The following is a 21,253-nucleotide window of genomic DNA, read 5'->3' as shown; positions in this document are numbered from 1 at the left end:
TGGCCCAGGATCGAGCATTGTTTCGTTCTGCTGTGCATGGGGTCGCTATGAGTCGGTTCCGACTCGATGGCACCTGACAACAACAACAATGTTGTTATTGTTAAGTGCCATCAAATTTTTATGTCAATGAGGCAGTATTATTGTAGGGTATATCTTAAGTCAATCTCTTCTGAGATATAAAAAGTATAGAATGAGCAAGAGACAAAGCAGGTAAACAACTGGGGAAAAGAAGTTCCAAGCCACATGAAGATCGTGCAGAACAGACGCTCAAAAGAAACAAGGACCTTCTCTACACCGACTGATACACAAAGGCTTCCCCTAGAGTCCTGCATTGATACTTGTATTCTAAACTGTGAGAAAATACATGTGTTTATTAATGCCACCCATTTATGGTATTTCTGTTATAGCATCATTAGACAACTAAGCCAGAGACCAATATTAAAAGCTCCACTGAGGCCTCTGAGACTCTAAACAAGGGCATCAACAGACTCCTATTTGTTTGAAAGTGCAAGACATCTTTTAACAGCAATACTATGTACTAGTGAGAAGCAACAGTGAGAGTGAACTAATGAGACAATAGACTTTTTCCCCTCCTTCTAGAGTTTGGAAGTAAAACTGATCCCTTTACATTGAATAAGTCTCTATGGTTCATGAACTACTGTGGAAAAGAAGATATAACAAAAGAAAGGTACTAATGAATGAATGACTCTGTTTGTACCCAATACTGGTAAAGATAAAAGAACACTAATATTTGGAATTATTAAAATTAAGCACAGGCTTTTGTGCACCATCCCCGGCTTGATTAAGCATGTGCTACCAATTGCTCTGACTCTCATGTTCTTGCTGCTCTTAATCTGAAGATGCATGCAACACACTTTGCTCTTGAAGCAATCACTTTGCAAAACCAAAATACAGCTGAGACCTAATTTAGGTTCTAAAACTGTGTAGCCTAGTCTCTGGAAAGCAGATTTTCTCTAGCTTTCTGGTCAATTCACACAACTTATTTGCTATAGCTTAATTTAGAATCCTATTCACACCAAACACTTTTAATTCCATGGCTGGAAGCCACAGACCTTCTGGAGTTTCAAACCAAATCTAGTTTCTAAAATGAGGTCAGGTGGGAACCACTCCATTTGGAGCAATGCAGAGGCAAACAGAACAGAACAGTAAAAACTTTACCACTGCAACCCAGTCACCTTTTTTGGAACATTATATTGTAGTTTGGGTGTAAGTGTACTGAGAAAATTAGTTTTCCATTCAACAATTTATACACATTTTGTTTTGTGACATTGGCTGCAACAACTTCAATATCACAGTCCTCTTTCTCTCTGGGTCCAGTTTCATTCGCCCATTTTTCCTGGTCCTTCCTGCCTTCTGAACTTGGTTTTGGGGAAAATGCTACCCTTTAGGTCTCAGATGGGTGATTGTTCTGAGAAGCATGTTCCTCACAGGTGCTACTGTGCACTTTGTAGGCCTGTCTATTGTTTGCGGAAAGGACTCTGGGATAAGGTTCACATGAAAGGTGTCTACGGGTCATAGACCCAGGGGTTAAGACCAATAAGTCTGGTTGTTTTTATGATTTTTAATGCTGTTCTAGGTTTTCTCCCACTGTGTCCTCGACCATCTACTGTGAACCCGATCAGAGAGGTCAGCAGTGGCAACCAGGCACCATCTAGTTCTCTAGTCTCAGGCTAGTGGAGGCTGCGGTTTACAGTATCCATTGGTTCTTTGGACTGTTTCCTTGAGCTTTCATTTTCTTCATTCTTCTTTGATGCAGATGGGAAGAGACAATAGTTGCATCATAGATGACTGCCTCAAAGCTTCTAAGACCATAGGAACTATTCTGGATGTAGAACACTATCTTTTTGGACTATGTTAAGCCAATTTACCTTGATGTCCTGAGACCCCTTCCCTCTCTATTGTCTGAACGGGTACTAGAGGGAAGTTACAAGGACAACCATGCCTTTTCTCCCAAATAATCAATTGTTACCCCTTGTTGTCTATTCTTTTTAGGAAAGCAAGCCTACTTTGTACATTCATTTGGAATTCAGGCATGCTGCAGCCTCTTAGATACTAGAATCACAAAGTCAAATGAAAAAGGCCTCCGGATTCATGGCACTAGCTTCAGCTACTATTGTCTTGGCTCTTCTAGCTAAAGACAAATGAGCCTCCCTCAAATGAAATAGACCAAGAGGAAATGACATCATTGGGACTGTAGGCACAGCTTTTAAAAGTGGGCAATGTAAGGCTTGGCTCAGGAATAGGAAAACTCCATTAGCTTTTGGCAAGCATCCTTTCTTTCCCTAAAAAAGAGCCAGAATTCAGCGAAGCAGTGAGGAGAACATATCTCACTGGGGGTAAAAGTGGCAGGCAAATCACTATCAAGCTGTTCATTACCCTGTCAGAGGCCTAATCTTCCTTCTTCCTCTACACATTCCCACACTTCTCAGAGCTCAATTCCCTGAAAGCAGAGACTTTAAGAACCTTCCTCATATTCTTAAAGACTGTCTCAAAAACTAGCAGCAAAACTTGTCAAAACTATCAAGACATTAGGTGAGAAAATGAAGATTATGGGGCTTTAAAACACTGTCAGGTTATTTTCGAGAAACTGTTTTAATAAAACAATAAAAAACTAGACAAAGATAAAAAACTTTGTTCAACTCACCTTAATACAGCCAACTATTGTAGTTGTAAGAGCAGAATTATACTGAGTGCAGAGTACTGTGGCGTACATCAAGATAAACCTGGGGTGAAGAAAGAGGAGCGAGCTTGTAAGACTCAGCGGCACATTCTAGTCACTGACCGACTGTGCGCATTCCTCACCTCCCTGCTGCTTGTACCGCAGCTTCTAAGGCAGAGAGGTTTTTTGTTTTAAATTTAATTAAACAGAAACACATGCTCATTTCTGCTCAGGTGTTTTTTTGTTTTTGTTTCTCACCAAGAGAGCACTGTGGCTCTGTAGGATAAGCACTGGACTGTCAACCACAAAGTTGGTGGTTCAAGCCCACCAGCCACTTTATGAATGACAGTTGAGGCTTTCTGTTCCTGCAAAGATTTACAGACTCAGAAACACTATACAGGGTCTCTATGAGTCAGAACCAACTTGACGGCCCTTAATAACATCATTCATAATCATGAGTACTCTTTTCAAATCATACTTCCTACTAATTCACTTAAAACATATAAAGTTCAGAACTTAGAAACCCAGTTCAGATGTGCATCTCCCAGACTTCCAGGCCAGGGTGAAGATAAAAGTAATTCTTAAGGATGGACGAGAGCCTTATTAGAACTAACTGTAGAGGAATACAGGTTCACATAACAACAAAGAAGGAGCAGTTGGAACTTCCAAATTTACACTGAGGCTTCTCAGCCTGACTCAATACCAAGGTACCATGTCAACTAGACTTTAAAGCCCCCACTCACTATGTGTCTAACCTGTGTCAGATCCATTCACAAGCATCAGCTGAAATGACAGACTGAGGGGAGGAAATGCATTAAAGAAATCATATTAAGGTGAGAAGAGGTCTATTTGCATTTACCCTCTGACCTACTGGTCAGATTTACTACATGGTAGAAAGGTGTCAAATTTAAATGCTGCCACTGCCACCTAATAATTGTGCAAACATAGACAATTTACTTAAGTTCTGAACCTAATTCCTCAAATGTAAGGGAACAAGAATATTTGTCAAATGGTTCAAACAATGTATAGTGAAAAATAATGGTGCTTATCAGATAGTTGGTTAGGGATCACTGAGTTGTCACATAAGAGACCCCACGTGACAGACACAGGAGAACTGCCCCCTAGAGTTTACTTGGCTATAATCTTTACAGGAAAGAACCTGCTGTCACTGTGAACTAGGACTGGGCTGCTAACCACAAGTTCGGTGGTTTAAACCCACCGGTCACTCTGCAGATGAAAGATGAGGCGGTTTACTCCCATAAGGATTTACAGTCTCAGTGACTCCCATTAGGGGTAAATTGGAATTGACTCTCGTCAACAGGAAACTTTATTAGAACATATCACCAGGTTCTTCTCCCATGGAGATGCCAGATGGGTTCAAACTACCAACCTTTCAGTTAGCAGCTGAGTGTGTACCTATTATACCACCAGGGCTCCTTTATTGGTAATATTGGTTTCTTTTTCCTTTTTAAAAAAAATTTCAACATGATTTTGGAATCAGTTATTCCTAAGGCCATCACAGGCACCTGACTCTAGAGGCTTCATTATCCTACTTTGATAGATTTAGGAAACCTGAACAGGATTCTGAGAAGAAATGAGGCAGAAGGAACTTATAAAAAATGATCCTGACAGCTGATGAAAGGGACAACCTTGTATCTGACATAGTTCTCAAATTTTTCTGTAAAAATGGTGTGGCAGGGGTGTCTGTCCTTTCAATACACAAGGGGGAAGGAGAATCAAGACCAACAGCCCAAAGATGATTCCTCTGAGCTGGAGATCAATCTCTTCTCTCCAACCTCTTTATCAATTCTGACACCAACCATCCCTTCCATGGCATGGCACTCTTTACTTCTTATTCTTGGTTGCCTGTGGAATGTCATGGGTGGCTCTAAACAAAGTTATTCCCAAGAATTTCACCATTTGGACAGGGTCCTGGATTTTTGCCAAATATTTTAACCAATCTTTGTTGGTTATGTGGACTATCACTGTTTTGAAATCTGACCTAAACTGTTCTTCAGTGTTTAATATTAACATAATATTATTAATGCTGGTAGCGTAGTGGTTATGAATCGGGCTGCGAACCTTAAGGTCAGCAGTTCGAAACTACCAGCTGCTCCGCGGGAGAAAGATGAGGCTTTCTACTCCCGTAAAGATTTACACCCTCGGAAACCCTGTACAGGGTCACTATGGGTCGGAACCAACTCGATGACACATAACAACAACAACAACAATATTACAATTGAGATCTGTGCCAAGTCCAAGTCTCTAATCAAACTATGACAATAAGTTGGTGAATTCAAATAATTCTTTGGCAATACAGTAAAAGTAAATTGGAACACTTCCCACGTGAAAGTAAACTGTGGCTGGCTCTTTTCTGAGATTGGAATTTTTCTTAAAAAAGACATTTGCAAACCCAGTCACAGAATACCAATTAGCCTGCTATTATTTTCACATACCACGTTAGAACAGCTTAAGCCACAGGGGGCACTACTTTACTACTTCCAGGAGTCCTGATGGCCTATGGGTTACCTGTTGGGCTGCTAACCACAAGGTCAGCAGTTTGAATCAGCTACTCCATGGGAGACAGATGAGGCTGTCTGCTCCCTTGAGGATTTACAGCCTTGGAAACCCTTCAAGGGCAGTTCCACTCTGGAATTCACTCCTATAGGGTTGCTGTGAGTTGGAATTGACTCAGTGGCAGTGAGTTTGTTTTTCTGTTTGTTTAGTTTACTTTCACATTACAAAAGGCAACTATCTTTTTCCACAAGCCACAGAGGGCAGTTATAAACAGAATTTGTTGGCACCATCACTTCAACTTTTAGTATGTCATTAATCAAAGCAATAATCTCTTGTCTACAGGGGATCCTATTAAAATTAAATTAAATTAATTTGAAACTAATATGTTTTACATTATTAAAATAAACTCAGTTTTCAAATAAAATCCTGATTGGGGTTGGGCAATTCTAATGGTTCCCATTTATCACATCTAATCAATACTGGCTAAGGACAGACTTACATGCCTTTGGTTTTACAATATCAAGTAGAGAGAATATCCCACAATTGGACATAATATCCATCTAATAACATATTCTGGTAAGGGAGATAGATACAACTACTTCATACAAGATGTTTACATTATCCAATCCCTAGTCCCATCAACCAATGCATCCCCATGCCCCCCGCCAGTCTAAACTTTGGCCCTTCAAGATTTTATTGACAGGTTTAAGGATTACAGTACATTTGGCCCCTGTGCCCAAGAGCCCCCCAAAAGTCTCTCCCCTACCCCCACACCATTTCACCCACACATGTGTGTATGATCTCAGGTCCCCTGCTGAAAGCTGGACTAGATCTGGTCACCTTATCAATCCTTATCTTAATCAACTAGCTGAGCCTCTGCTTCAAGTGGTCTCAACTGGAACTTCTCTTCATTAAATTCCTCCCAAGTGGGGTCTAGTCCTCTTTAAGGTCTGGAGACCAGAAAGAGGTCCCAACTTCCTGTGGTGCTGTATTAGAACCTTGTATCAGCTCCATCAATGTCTACTACATTCATGTCATTTCTTAGTAACCACCTTGCTGCACTAAGTTCTTTCCCCATTGCCTCATTCTGTTCTATGAATCACCCTTATGTTTCTTCCATCTACAAGACCCATGTGGAAAAGCTATGCCAACAGATCCCACAAGGCTTCTTGAATTGTTGCTTCATTTCACAGTAGAAGGGGACCCCTTGGTTACCATCTCTACTACAACCTGTGTAAGGGCACACTCATTAAATGAATATCCTGATCACCGTAAAGCCATCCCAACATTGCTTCCATAAGCAGCACATCAGTTGCTTCCTCTAGAGTGCCCCACTGGGTTTTTTAGCAGTTTCCCTTCAGAATAAACAAATCTCACAGCAAACTTTGCAGTCCACCAGGCTGGCTGTCCCTTCTAGGTTAACCTGCTGTGTAACTGGATCTTTCATCATTCCCGTAACTGGATCTTGCATCATTCCCGTTCTAGAGTAAGCCGTGGATCTTGCATCAACCCAAACATACTTTTGCATTTTATAGCATCCAAAACGAAAGGCACTGCCTCTAAACTAGTCACTCTCACAATTCATTTTAATAGCAGTTCCTCAGGAAGTTGATGAACAATCTACAAAATGAAGGCCTCTACACTAAACCTCCTGGTTTCAATAGTTTCTTGGTATGGGCTGTTCCCCTTCTGAACTAACTTTTTTGGTGGACTGAGGTCATAGGGGTGGTGACGGTGGTGGTCGTGTGCTGTGGAGTCGGTTCCGACGCAGTGACCATGCATAGCATTTCCGAGGCTGTAAATCTTTATGGGAGCAGAAAGCCTTCTCTTTCTCCAGCGGAACAGCTAATAGTTTCAAACTGCTAACCTTGTGGTTAGCAGCCCGATTCGTAACCACTATACTACCAGATCATAGGAGTACTTCCTGTTATTCTGACACAATTTTGCCTTTCTGGGTTGTCACTGAGACTAGCAGTCTTAGCTCCGACTAGGACTAGATCTGTGCTTGGTTTATGGTACAATCTGCCCCAACATTCTTTTTCCTGCCCTTGCAACTGTTACTGATAACAGCAACCAAAGAGTTGTATGTCTTGCTCTTTCCTTATCAGTCTGAACTCTCTTACGCAGTCAGCTAGCCAATTCCTTAGGAGCTAAACACACCACTCCTACTTCCCATGAACAGCTTTTGCCTTGCAACATAACAGTTGCTTCAATCTATGAGTGTTTTTAATCCTATCCAGAAACCAAAAGTTTTATTCTCCTGTTTATCCTCTTTGTTTCAAAACCACGTACACCAGTGAATCTGAGCCACTGAAGCAAGTCCTACCATTCTGATATCAAATAAGGATCAGCACAAAGCTGGTTCCTATGAGATGGAAGTTAAGCATGTCCCAAACATTCGATTTTTCCAAGCTGCTGTATCATTCCATTATCTCTAACATCAACTACTCTCTCTCCCCTCAGTACTCTCCCTCCCATCTTGGGTTCACTGCAAATGCCTCACAGAACTCACAAACTATACTTGAAGTTGAGTGGTTTATTAGGGAAGTAACAGGGTACAACTTGGGACCAGGATCAACCTGGAAGTAAAAGGACCAACTTGGGATGCAGTTCCTTGATCAGGACAGTTTCTTCTTATCCTCTGCTGCTGGGTCCTACTGGGACTTTACTGCAACCCTGTCCTGTGGGGACCTTCTTGGGCAAGTGTTGTGACTCTTAGCTCCATGGGTCAGAAGGCCTCACCATAGCCATCATACTGGTCTCTTAATTCTTGCTGTCTCATGCTGCTATCTCTCTTGCTACTGCTGTACCACTATCTCTTGCTGTCTTCTAGGTTACAGTCACCACCCCCATTGTCTCCTGGGCCTAGGAGATACTCAGCACAGGGATCCTGGCTTCAATGGACATGCTCCACTTGCAGCTCTCTCCTGTCTTGGTGGTTGTCAGATTCCCCTCTGTGCTCTAAGACTGGGTCTCTTTTAAGCCTAGCAGGATGGCAAAACTGAATTTTCCCTTCATTGTTGTTGTTGTTAAATGCCATTAAGTTGGTTCCAACTCATAGCAGCCCTGTACATGGTCTCTGAGGAGTGGTTAGTGGGTCTGAACCACTGACTCTGCAGTTGGTAATCCAGTGTTTATCCTATAGCGCCACATCACGCCTCCCTTCACTAGGGTTCCATATACCTTGTTTGTTTGGAACCACCCCCAGGGGTTTCATGCACCTTACTGGCATTATTAGCAAGCTATCTAATCCCCTTGTGGACCAGGAGCACCTTATTTGCATAGTCGACCTAGTTGTTTGGTGGGCATTACAAAGACTATATATAGGTGAAAGGGTCATATTAAGTAACTCACTGAACCACAATTTCTCTAAGAAAACTATATGAAAACAAGGTAGCAAAAGCTTACCCCATCACACAGGAGAGGGTGAACTGTAGAAGAAAAAGGGTGTCGGCCCAGCCTTCAAAATCCATTGCCTGTAATACATAAGAAAGCATCCAATTTTAGAGCAAGGCTTTAAAATCACCTGTCTCATCATTAATCAAATTTATTTCTATGCACCTGCTGCCACTATGCACACTTATGCATTCCTCTGCATCACTCCAAGGACAATGATTGATGTTCGAGAATTTCATCCAATTAGAGTTGGAACTAATAAGCAGTTTCAGAAGGTCTTTTCCATTTCTAATACATTAGGGGAAGACTGTGTACTTCTCTCTATTGATGCAAAGAAACTGGCATCTGCCTGAAAGCACAGTCAGATCTGGCTATCTCAGCAATTCTCATGAATGACTGTTAAGGTGCTATTATTAAAGACTTCCTCAAATAATGAAACTTTTTTTCTCCTTTTATATGCAAATGTACACAAGTTCAACTGAGGCCTGTTCAAAAATGGGGAGGAGTATTGCTTTAAAACACTTAATTCTGAAAATAAGATTTAAGTGAAAAAAAAAAGGGGGGGAATGAAAAGGTGCATTGAACCATCTCATCTCTGAGTCAAGAAGGAGAGCTTTTCTCTCAAATGCATAGATTCTCTTGCAATACACGCTTAATAAACAAATGTGAGAAAACATTCCCTCTTTTTAAAATCTCCCTGTCAACTTTTCATGCCACTTTTGACATTTCAAATCGCAAGGCTTCATGGGCTCCAGAAATACCAGACTCCTTGTGGTTTTTAAGACATGACATGCAGTTTGACACTTACTTCTCTTTACCTAGAACACCCTTCCCCTCTACACCTGTCTGACTCCAGTTCCCCTCAAAACAAAACTCAAGCATCAACTTTCTGGGGAATTTCCTGATCAAGTACTCTTTCTTTTGTGCCTCAGCAGTACTTATCTCTAGGGCTCTTATCCTTCTAAGCTACGAATATTTCTTTACCGTGTGTACAGAACACAGTGGCTGCAACAATGGAACCCAAATAGCAATGATTGTGAGGATGGCACAGGACTGAGCAGTGTTTAGCTCTGTTGTATACACGGTTGCTGAGTTGGAACCAGCTCACCAACAACAAGCACAACCACACACACCTGGTAAGTCCGACAGCCTAGATCTCTAATAGCAATCCTAACACTTGACAGTTTCGTTCTTTTTTAAACTTTGTTGAAGTTTCATTTACAAAAAAAAAACCAAAAAAAACCCTCCAACTTTAAGTGTACAATATAGTGAATTCTAACAAGCATAGTCATGTAACCAACAGTACAATTGTGACAAAGAATATTGCCTTTACCCCATAAAGCTCCTTTCTGCTCTTTGCTGTCAACTCTTTTCCCCACTTCCAGCCTTTGGCAATCTCGAAACCACTTTCTGTTACTTGGATTTCTTGTTAGAATTTCATATATATAGAATTGTACAGAATATACTTGTTTGTATCTGGCTTCTTTCCTTGTTGCTGTTGTTAAGTGCTATAGAGTTGGTTCCGACTTATAGTAGCCCCATGCAAAGGAACAAAATAGTGCCCGATACTGCGCTACCTGCACCATCCTTACAATTGGTATGTTTGCCCATTGCTACTGCCACTGAAATCAGGTCACCATGGGTGACTTTGCTGGTCTTTAAAATATGGTGGCATGGCTTCCAGAATCACAGCAACACGTAAACCACCACAGTACGACAAAGTGACAGATGAGTGGTAAACTTGTGTGATGGGGAAGGCACTATACAAGAAAGAGATTGGCATAGGAAAGATGAAGATAATGGAAGGTACAGGGAGGAGTGCAAGAATTAGAGGTAAATACTGTTAACTGATAGTACATGGAAGGGACTGCAATCATTGTAATGACAGGAAGTGTATGATTTGTTGAATGTGGGTCTGATGTTCTGTAAACCTTCACTCAATTCACAATAAAAAGCCTTAAAAAAAGAAAAAAAAAGAAAGGCACAGTGATCACAGAAGGCAGAGTGATCATATACTTTGCTAATCAGGAAAAAGAAATACTTGAAACAAAGCAAAACTTCTGCCTCTAGGGAGAATTCTGGTAAAGAGCCCTTGTGAAGAGAATGATATGCCTGATCATTCTGTGTGTGATACAGAACAAATAGCATTCTCTGCTAAGGGCCTGCAATCTTCAATCTTGGCTGAGTGGTGACTGTTATTATGGACTGAATATATAAAGATGCTTGCTTGGACTTTTCTTCTGTTTTAAATAAAGTCTCTAGTTCCACAGATGCTGGCTGTGTAATATAATACCACAGGTAGAGCATAAACAGTGAGCAAATGTTATATGGACTATTGTTGCTGTAGGATAAACACTAGACTACTAACCACAAGGTTAGTGGTTGAAATCCACCAGTTGGTCCTTGGAAGCACTATATAAGGTCGCTATGCATCAGACTCTACGGTACTTAAAAACAGCAATAATATAGCACTTTAGGAAAGTTACACATTAGGAAAGTCTTTAACCTCCACCTCATAGGGCTCAATCTTGTGCTGAACTTTCTAACTAACTATTGTTGCACGTTGTGCCAAAACAACTCCTTGAGAGTTTTCCTCTTTTTCACCAACTCTCTATCAAGCATGATGTCCTTTTTCAAGGACTGGTCCTTCCTGATAACATGTTCAAAGTATGTGAGATAAGGCCTCACCATTCTTGTTTCTAAAGAACAGTCTGGCTGTACTTCTTCTAAGATAGACTTGCTCCTTCTTCTGACAGTCCATATTCAATATTCTTCAGCAGTACTAGAATTCAAATGCATCAACTCTTCTTCAGTTTTTCTTATTCATTGTCCAATGCACATATGAGACAACTGAAAACATCATGGCTTGGTTCAGGTGCACCTTAGTCTTCAGTGACATTTTTGCTCTTTAACACTTTAAAGTCTTTTGCAGCAGATTTGCTTAATGCAATATATGTCTTTGACTTCCTAAGTGCTGCTTCCATGGGTGTTGATTATGAATCCAATCAAAATGAAGTCTTTGACAACTTCATTCTTTTTTCCATTTATCAGGATGCTGCTTATTGAACTGGTTGTGAGGATCTTTGTTTTCTTTATGTTGAGGTAATCCATATTGAAGGTTAGGTTATAGAAATGAAGGTTAGGTTACAGAAATGAAGAGAGAAAACCAACATCTCACATCTCAACAACATTAGGAACTCAAGACTAAAATCTAGTCCAGAGACACAATTAGATATCTTACGCACCTGTACTAATCTGACTCTAGCTCTCTGAACCACTGTCATGGGAAACAATCTGAGGCTATGACTAGACTTAGTAAACAAATGTTGGAACCACTTGGCAAGTTCTGCAATAAACATAGGATGATAACTTAGCACCTTAGAACTTTGCTGCTACCCAAAAAGTTGGTGCTAGGATTGACCAGAACTCTGCAGGAGAGAAGTCCTAGCAATCTGCTCCTGTAAAGATTTCACACCAAACCCACTGCCGCTGAGTCACCTCAGACTCACAGAAACCTACAAGACAGAATAGAATTGCTCCATAGGGTTTGTTGTTGTTGTTGAGTGCTGTAGAGTCATTTCAGACTCAGGGCAACCCTGTATAGGATTTCCGAGGAACGACTGGTGACCTTGAACCACTGACCTTGTGGTTCAAATTGACTTTGCAGTCAAGAGCATTCATCCACAGTGCCACACTACAGGGTTTACAAGACTGTAAATCTTTATGGAAGCAGACAGCCTCAGCTCTTTCCTTCAAAGTGGTTTGTGGGTTCAAACAGCCAACTTTCGGTCAACTGCCCAATGTTCAACCTACTATGCCACCAGGGCTCCTTTTGTAAATGTCATAGCCTTGGATGGAATAGCTCTACTCTGACAGATAGGGTAGCTATGAGTTGGAATTGACGCAACAGCTCACCAGAACAACAATCTAGTGACAAGGAACCCTAGTGGTACCACGGTTAAGTGCTTAATTGCTAACCGAAAAGTCTATAATTCAAATCCACCCAACAACATCAAATCTGTTCCCGTAAGTTACAACCTAGAAAAGTTTAAGAGGGCAGTTCTGTCATAGGGGGTCACTTGAGTTACAATGAATCCCACAGCATACAACAATCTAGTAACAAGAATCCCTTCAAATAGTTAAGAGCTTTACTACTAGCTGATAGGTTAGGGAGTCAAATTCATCCAGGGGCACCTCAGATAACAGGTCTGGAAATCTAATTCCAAAAGGTTCCAGCCTTGAAAATCCTATAGAACAGTTCTATGCTGCAGGCATAGGGTAACCAGGAGTCAAAATCAACTCAACAACAATCTAGTGACAAGTGCAGACTTTCTATGTGCACTGAGTCTTAGATCCCCATCCCTATTCCCAGGAAAATTTACTAAGCCAAGAGTTATGAACCTATTAGGAATCTGAAACAAAATCTGAAGTATGATTGATATGTTTTCTTAGTGTTTTGATACTAACAAACTTTATGCCTGCTATGAAATCTAAAAATAAGTCAACCACTTAGTATTTGAGCTTTGTGATAAAAGGGCGATGAATGATAATACCTTGCTATTTTGAAAGTCCTCAAAAAATCTTTTGAGAAAATAACTGAACCCTTATTCTAGAAGTATTAAAAAAAAAAAAGAAAGAAAGAAAAAAAAAAACTTACAACAGAGAAGACAACGTCAGTGGTGTAAATGATATGCATTGTTGCTTCCCTACCTTGAAAAAGTTAGGCTGAGTTCATGAATCAATGGTTCTGGGTGACATGCACGACCCCTTGCACAACCATAATTTCTGTTGCCACAATTTCTGTTGTACCCTCTATTCCTAACTCAGACAAGGAATCAGAACCCAAACCCTAACTACCTCTACTTACTAAGGAGCCCTGATAGCTTAGTAGATTGCAAGCTGGACTGCTAACTCCAAGGTCAGCAGTTTGAATCTATCAGCCGCTCCATGGGAGAATGATGAGGCTTTCTGCTACCATAAAGACATGCAGCCTCGGAAACCCTTTATAGGGTTTCTGTGAGTCAGAACCGACTCAATGGCACACAACAACCACTACCACTTCTGCTTACTAGATTCTACCAACTATGTAAAAACTATGTATCATGACAAAACTACACATCTAGACTTACCAACTAGTTCACATTTTTAAAAGCATAGTGCCTCAAAGTTAAGAATGGCTACTTTGCCAGTCAAACAGAATAAACAGGCAAAGAGAAAGATCCATTTATTTATAATTGAAGAATAACTGATCTAACCCACATGTTTTATATTTAAGAATATCAAGGCAAAGAGAGCAGAAGGGACTTGTCTTTATGCGAGGGAAAATAATTCAGAATCTAAGAATCAGTCTGTAAGATCCATACTGACCCAAAAGGGTTAATAATTCTATAGCAGCTAAGCCAACAGCCTGATTTTTTTTTTTTCCATTTTAGTCAATATATGTTTAGTAAGAGACACACCCAGGTAGATGATTTGTGCAGTAGCTGTTCCTGTAAAACTCATCTGAGCCATGTAAATTGGCCAGTGATATAATGAAGACATTATACAATGTACCAATGCGTACAGTACTAGCCTTGTGAGATTTACAGCAAGGGGTCTGTTTTTCCATCTCTGCATGTGAACACCTAATCTGAGGGTGCTGCCAGAAATCCAGGCTCCAATTCCTGTGGCTCTGTGAATCACTGGCTCCGTGCTGCAAACATTCCCTTTTAGAAGCAGCAGCTAGTAAATTTAAAGACATTTTGCCTTACACGGCGCTTTTAAAAGTCCTGAGTTAACTGACATCTGCTCCTCTTTAATCTGGTTTAACTAGTTTTTATTAATAATAAATCTAGCTTTTACATGACACATAGTCTAAACAAAGCAAATTAAAAAACAAGTATGTTTTACAGTTAGAAGATATATGCTGCAAAAAACTTAAATGCTTGTCCAGGATGTGGAGAAATTGGAACTCTGGTACATTGCTGGAGGGTCTGTAAAATGGTGCAGCTGTTGTGAACAACAGTTTGATGATTTTTCAGACGGTTAAGCCCACAACCTTCCAGTCAATTCTAACTCATAGCAACCCCATATAGGACAGAATAGAACTGCTCCACAGGGTTTCCAAAGCTGTCAATCCTTAAGGAAGTAGACGGTCTCATCTTTCTCCTGTGCAGCAGGTGGGTTTAAACAGCCAAACTTGCAGTTAGCAGCCTAATGCTTAACCCGGTGTACCACCAGAGATCCTTTGGAAGTACTATGTTGTTGCTGTTGTTAAGTGCCGTCAAATCAGTTCTGACCTATAGAGACCCTGTATAGGGTTTCTGAGGAGCAAATGGTGGTTCAACCTTGTGGTTGAAACTGACTTTGTAGTCCAGCGCATTAATCCACAGCGTATATAATCCAGCAACTCCATTCTTAGGTATGTACCCAAAAGACATGAAAACTGGGGTACAAATACTTGTACACATGTTCACTGCAGCATTATTCACATCGTCAAAACATACAAACAACCCAAGAATATATCTATCAACAGAAGAATGGCTAAACTAAATGTGGTATATACCTACAATGGAATATTACACAGTCATAAAAGAGAAATGAAGTTCTCACTGAACTTCACATATGACTGAACCCTGAAAACATTATGCTGAGTAAAATATGTCAGACACAAAGGACTTACTTACATAAAATATATGAAATAGAGACAAAAGTAAAGGAGAGTTGGGGATGGAAGGTTACTGTTAAGGTATACTTACTATGTGTCTGTTTGGGGTGAAGAAAACCCTTTGGAAATGATTTGGGCAATGGTTGTGCACATGGTGAGTGCTATTAGTGTCACTGAACTGTTATACATGTAAAAATGGTTAATGTGTATGAATTGTTGAATGAAAACCTAATTCGCTCATTAAACTTTCACCCAAATCACAATAAAAAGTATAAAGACATTAAAAAGGAAATTTTTGTTCTATATATTTATCACAATAAAATTAAAAACAAAAATAGTGAGCTAAGTACTGAATAAACTGAAACCTCGTACGCCCACGACTTTGAAAACATTGAATAAATACAAAAATTTTAAAACATATATACATGCGGAGATGGTGTTGATGTTGTTAAGTGCTGTCAAGTCGGTTCCGACTCACAGTGACCCTGTATAGGGTTTCCGAAGAGCAGCTGGTGAGCTTGAACTGCACACCTTGCAGTTCAAACTGATCTGCAGTTCAGTGCATTAATAGACATTAGTAAATGAAAACATTAGTTTGGTCTCTCAAAATGGTTTGCCAAGGCTTAGTATTAAATGTGCACTGCGATAAGCTGTTCAACTAGAGGTTGCCTTTAAATCTTTATAGTAATTTGTTTTTTGTCCTTAGCCTTTACTTAAAGGCTGGTAGATTTGAACTATTGGTTTTCTGGCTAGCAGGCAAGTGCTTAACTGCTGTATCATCAGGATTCCTCTACATACCCTACTTATATTTAAATTTAAGATTCATCAAAGGATAAATAACCTGTTACAGAAATTTATTATTTTTCTTTTATAAGCTATAGTTCTTAAATATATTTACATGATTCCACATTTTAAAAAAATATAAAAAGAGTGAAAAATCCCTCTCCCATTCCCATGCCCCCATACCCACACACAAACTTGATAGTTACTTTATTAGTCATATACATTTTCCAGTATTTCTTTGTTGTTGTTGTTGTTGTTATTAAGTGCCGCTGAGTCAGTTACAACTCATAGCGACCCTGTATAGAGTTTCCGAGCAGCAGCTGGTTGAGTTTGAACCGCCGACCTTGCAGTTCAATAATGACCTTATGGTTCAGCACACATCAGGACTCCATATGCTTATATAAGGAAGCATTTTTATACCCTGCTTTTTCATTTAACAATTTATGTAGGCAACATCCCAATCACTACATTGAGAGCTCCTACACAAAATGGCTTTTAAAACCCAGTCTGGGACATGAGCTCTGGTAGTGTAGTGGTTATAAGTCGGGCTGTTAACCTCAAGGTCAGCAGTTGAAAACTACCAGCCATTCAAGGGGAGAAAGATGAGGCTTTCTGCTCCCATACAGATTTCCAGCATCGGAAACCCTGTACAAGGGTCGTTGTCAGTAAGAACTGACTCCACGGCACAGTACCACCTGGGACAGAAAAGCAAGTCCAACAGATGAGAGCAGTTTATCAGCACTGGTTACAGGGGGCTGGGAGCAGCTGAGCTCAGAGCGGCTGAGCAAAGCAGCCTCCACTCCTCATTAGTACGCCTCTTACTCCTCAGACATTGCCTCAGCCCTGGAAAGAGTCCTGCCCACTTTAATCTAACCCACTCACTTAACAACATGATAAAAGAGGGCAGGAGAACAAAGGGGAGTTGTCCAGAGACAGGCAGTGGACAAGGACAGATCCTTATAGGTTTGTGGCATAGGGGTATAGTAGAGAGAGTTTAGGGCTAGAATGCAGAAGACCAACAACTTCCAATTCTGTCCTTGAAGGACAAACAACATGCTTGGAAAAGTGGAAGGTCAGTGAAAAAGAGGAAGACTCCCAACAAGATGGATTGACACCATTGCAGCAACAACTGTGAGGATAGCACAGGAACAGTAGTGGATCATTTTGTAGCATGTAGGGTTGCTCTGAGTCAGAACTAACTCAATGGCACCTAACAGTAACAACAACACCTACTGTTTCAAGATTAGTTACTAAAAGCAAGCCACTAAACCACCTCTCTATGTTCTATCTCTAACAACAACACACCAGAAAAGGTTAGCATTCGCTTGTCGTAGAAACTACATAAGAAAATCAAGCCTTACTTCCTCTAAATAGCCATCCTTGAGATTCAGCCCACATCAAATTCTTCCTAACCTGAACACGTACTTAGAGATGAGCAAGCACTTTGGTGCCATATCTTACACTATCCTTGTACCATGCTAAATATAAATACCTTCCCTCATGTGTCACGTATTTCTCATATGGGCTCTAGAGAACTCAGTAGAAGGTTTTCGATGCCAAAGGAAGATGCTCAAAAACACACTAATAAAATTAAATTTAAAATGAAATTGTAGTGACTTGTTTAATAAGCAAAATGCTAACTGAATTATGAACTTAAAATGTAATTGTAGTGACTTGTATCTTATGTAAACACACACAGAATCCAGGACCAGATTCAAACTTAGAACTCACTTTCTAAGTGAGTTATTAACATTGATTATTAAACAATTTAATTTTTTTCTGCAGGCAAAACTCCATGAGGTATTCCACCCCAACTCCAGCAAGAAGACAGAATTGATCAACTTCCTCTTTATATCCCACAATGCCCCAAATACACTTCTGTCACAGAACTTCTAACAGTTTACTGGCCTCATATTCCCCAAGTACACCATTAGACAAAGGCAAAAACACTATATAACCACGTTTTTTTTTTAATCTGACCACGTAAAGCTTAACAGAATGAGACACACAATAATAATTAACGACTATTTAAAAATGTAGGAAGGATAAAGAAGAGTATGAAATTGAAATATAGTCAATGTGTACATATGCACCCCAAGAAATATTTTATAAGAACAGTATTAATTAGTATTAAAAATAAAGATGTGCAAACATTTATATAAAGCTCAAAAACACTGATGAGGTTTGATTAGCAATGAGTTCAGTTTCCATAATTAGTTTATCTTCACATTGATTATTCTTTATAGCAAATAAGTATTTACATATACTCTGACATTCTTTAAAACCATAATTCTTCCAAAATAAACCTTTCCTGACCTATGCTAAGCACTTTTATCAGGAAAATAAATAGATTACTCAAATTCTACTCCTCTGCTTAAAAAGGAAGAAAAGAAAATATAAATTTTATCCTAATATAGGCAGATTAACTTCTTACACTAATATTCTTAATTATATTGGAATACGTTGAATTGAATATGAACCACTGAACTGTGAAATATGCACGAATTATGCTACAACCTCACAGGTTATACTACAACCTCACAGGCAATTTACAGGTAAATTGTTATCTGAAAAGAAGAAATGTCTCCTCCTTTCAAATAACTACAAGCTTCCAAAGTGTTTTTACTTATTGACAATGCCATCTTTGAAAACCTATCCATTTTTATCCTCCTAACTTTCTCATGTACAGATGGGACTCAAGGTTTGGAACCATGAAGGAATCAATAATTTTGTCATATATATGCCCCAAAGTTGAAGAGTGGGGGCTCTTCTGTCAGAATCCACAGGAAAAAGGCAGAACATAGGAAAGACCATGCCCTTCGGAGTCTAGCCTAGGCTTAGACTTTACCAAGTACCAACTGCATGACCTTGGGTTTCCCTAAACTTACTTCTACACTGGTAAAGGAGCAATAATTCAAACTTTCTAGGGCTATTATGAGGACTACATCATTATGTTATATATAAACACAAAGAGTTACCAAAAAAAAAAAAAAAAAAGTCAAACCCACTACCACCAAGATAATTTCAACTCATGGTGACCCCATGTGTTGCAGAATAGGACTGCTCCCCTAGAATTTTCAATGGCTATGATCTTGGAAGTAGATCACTAGAACTTTCTTCTGAGACGCCTCTAGGTGGATTCAAACTACAAACTTTCAGATTATTAGTTAAGTGCTAAATTGTTTCCACCACCTAGTTTCTCTCCCTAATTTTCCACAACCACAATATAATTATTTAACACTCTTTACTAGTCAGAGCAAAAGCTTTACCTTCTACTTTGGGGCCACTGTTAGGCCTGCTGTTGCCTGGTCATAATTCATCAAAACATTTATGCATCTATGCAAGATGACCGATACCAGTTGGTTTTTTTGAAACCGCTCTTGATATAAAAAATAGTTTTATAAGAAGTACTCTTTCTGCCTTTGGTTCCAACAATAATTTTTAACAGTATAACTGCCTTAAAAAAACTTTCGTTTCGGCTCCCACTGATTTATATGAATTGTCATTGTCATTAAAATGACATTAATTCAACCAACTTACTATCCAAGGGAATCATTAAAAGGAATCCTTGGCAGAAGTATGGATTTCTATTTAATTTACAATCTTATATGAATTCAACAATATGGTATCACTTTTTTCCTATGAATATGGGGCTCATTTTAGAGGTAAACTCTTCTCTGGGTTTATTTCACTAGTTCTCCATTTTGGATTTACTTAGCTAAATATTGTAGAAAATTGGTGAACTATTTTATTAACTGCTATTTATATGGCTAAGTGACTACAAAGTGCTAAATACCTACTTAGCCAGGGAGCAGGGGAGTACGGGTAGCTTGAGATTTAAGCCAGGATGACAACTGTCAACTGAACAAGGAGACACAAAGTTTCTCATGAAGCCTAGTGTTTTGTTTATAGAGTATGAAGAAGCTTACTATTCAGGATTTTTTGTTTCTCAAGGAAAGTTTTCTACTATTCTTATTTTGTAATTTAAGAAAAGTTTAAAAATTCCTTTCCTTTCCTCTATCCTTCTGGCACTATTTTTATACTGACATGCACTATTTTTATACTGACAGAGCTATTTTGAGCCATTTTAGTAGTATCCAATACTTATGCCAAGAAAAATGTTAGCATGACATTAGCAAGCTAAAAAGCAAACTCTCAGTTTTTGGTCACAGAAAAGAGTTTATATTTTGGAAATGAATTACACTGCAATCAATTCATCAGCATAAGCCATTAAACCAGAATTAGAAAGTCTTACCTTTTGTGCATCTCCTGTGAAATATGCAATGGCCAGTGTAGGCAGAATCATGAACAGTGCATTGTAATAAAGCAGACCATATTTTCCCAGCTCCTAGGATAAGACATAATTAGGTGTTTTACTTGACTCTCAGACAGATATAAACAACCCTATATCACCCCCATTATATATAAACAAATACACATACCTCCCCTCAGAATATACAGAAAATCAACCAAGTCAGAAGTCTGAAAACATTATGAATAATCTAAGCTGTCAGACGAAAAAGAAGAAAAGAAACCAAGCTTAAAAGATTTAAACTTTTAAAATCAAGTGTTTAAGATCTGAGGAATAAAAATTATATCAACTGGCTGCCTCAAAACAGCCATTAGGGAAGAGATTCTATTAAACACATATGCACATATTTATAAGTACACATCCCTAAAGTCCTTCTCTTTCCAAAATTAAACCAAGTCATCAAGCGACCCTTGGGGTTTTCAAAACTAAAACAGAGTGCTACTATAAGAAAATGGATGTATAAATTCAAACACAAACAGATATCCCTTCCCAGTAAAAGATTTCTAAAAATGTGCATGTGCATGATTAGTATGGCTAAACTCCCCAAACACAATATGAAAAGCTGTGCTCCATCTACTTGGGAACAACAAAGGACAACAACATCTTCAAGCATATAGGAATTCTGGGCCAACCTCTGATCCACATACTTCCAAAGAGTCAAATGTAGAGTCAACTGAAATACTAGGCCACAGATGTGGGGAATGCAGTACAATGAGGAGTGTGGTAGCTACCTAACATCTGTGATTTGAAAGATTGCTGTTGTTGTTGTTGTTGTTAAGTGCTGTAGAGTCGGCTCTGACCCACAGTGACCCTGTACAGGGTTTCCGAGGCTGCAAATCTTTATGGGAGCTGAAAGCCTCATCTTTCTCCCACAGAACAGCTAGCTGGTAGTTTCGAACAGCCAACTTTGAGGTTAGCA

At 39.4% G+C, this 21,253-nt stretch overlaps 1 protein-coding gene across 1 annotated transcript in view; it reads right to left on the bottom strand.

Annotated features, from left to right (window-relative positions):
• LOC102829562 (UDP-N-acetylglucosamine/UDP-glucose/GDP-mannose transporter-like) overlaps positions 1–21,253 on the bottom strand; it is a 63,656-nt gene that overhangs the window by 27,997 nt on the left and 14,406 nt on the right. Inside the window, exons 8-10 of the mRNA XM_006862432.1 lie at positions 20,278–20,370; positions 8,606–8,673; positions 2,666–2,744 (exon numbers count right to left, since the gene is read on the bottom strand). Of these exons, the coding sequence (XP_006862494.1) occupies positions 2,666–2,744; positions 8,606–8,673; positions 20,278–20,370 (240 nt within the window). The remainder of the gene's footprint in view (positions 1–2,665; positions 2,745–8,605; positions 8,674–20,277; positions 20,371–21,253) is intronic.

This window comes from Chrysochloris asiatica, unplaced genomic scaffold (genome assembly GCF_000296735.1).
Source record: "Chrysochloris asiatica unplaced genomic scaffold, ChrAsi1.0 scaffold00048, whole genome shotgun sequence".
NCBI classification, from domain to species: domain Eukaryota; kingdom Metazoa; phylum Chordata; class Mammalia; order Afrosoricida; family Chrysochloridae; genus Chrysochloris; species Chrysochloris asiatica.
This window is presented reverse-complemented; position numbering and strand designations above follow the sequence as displayed.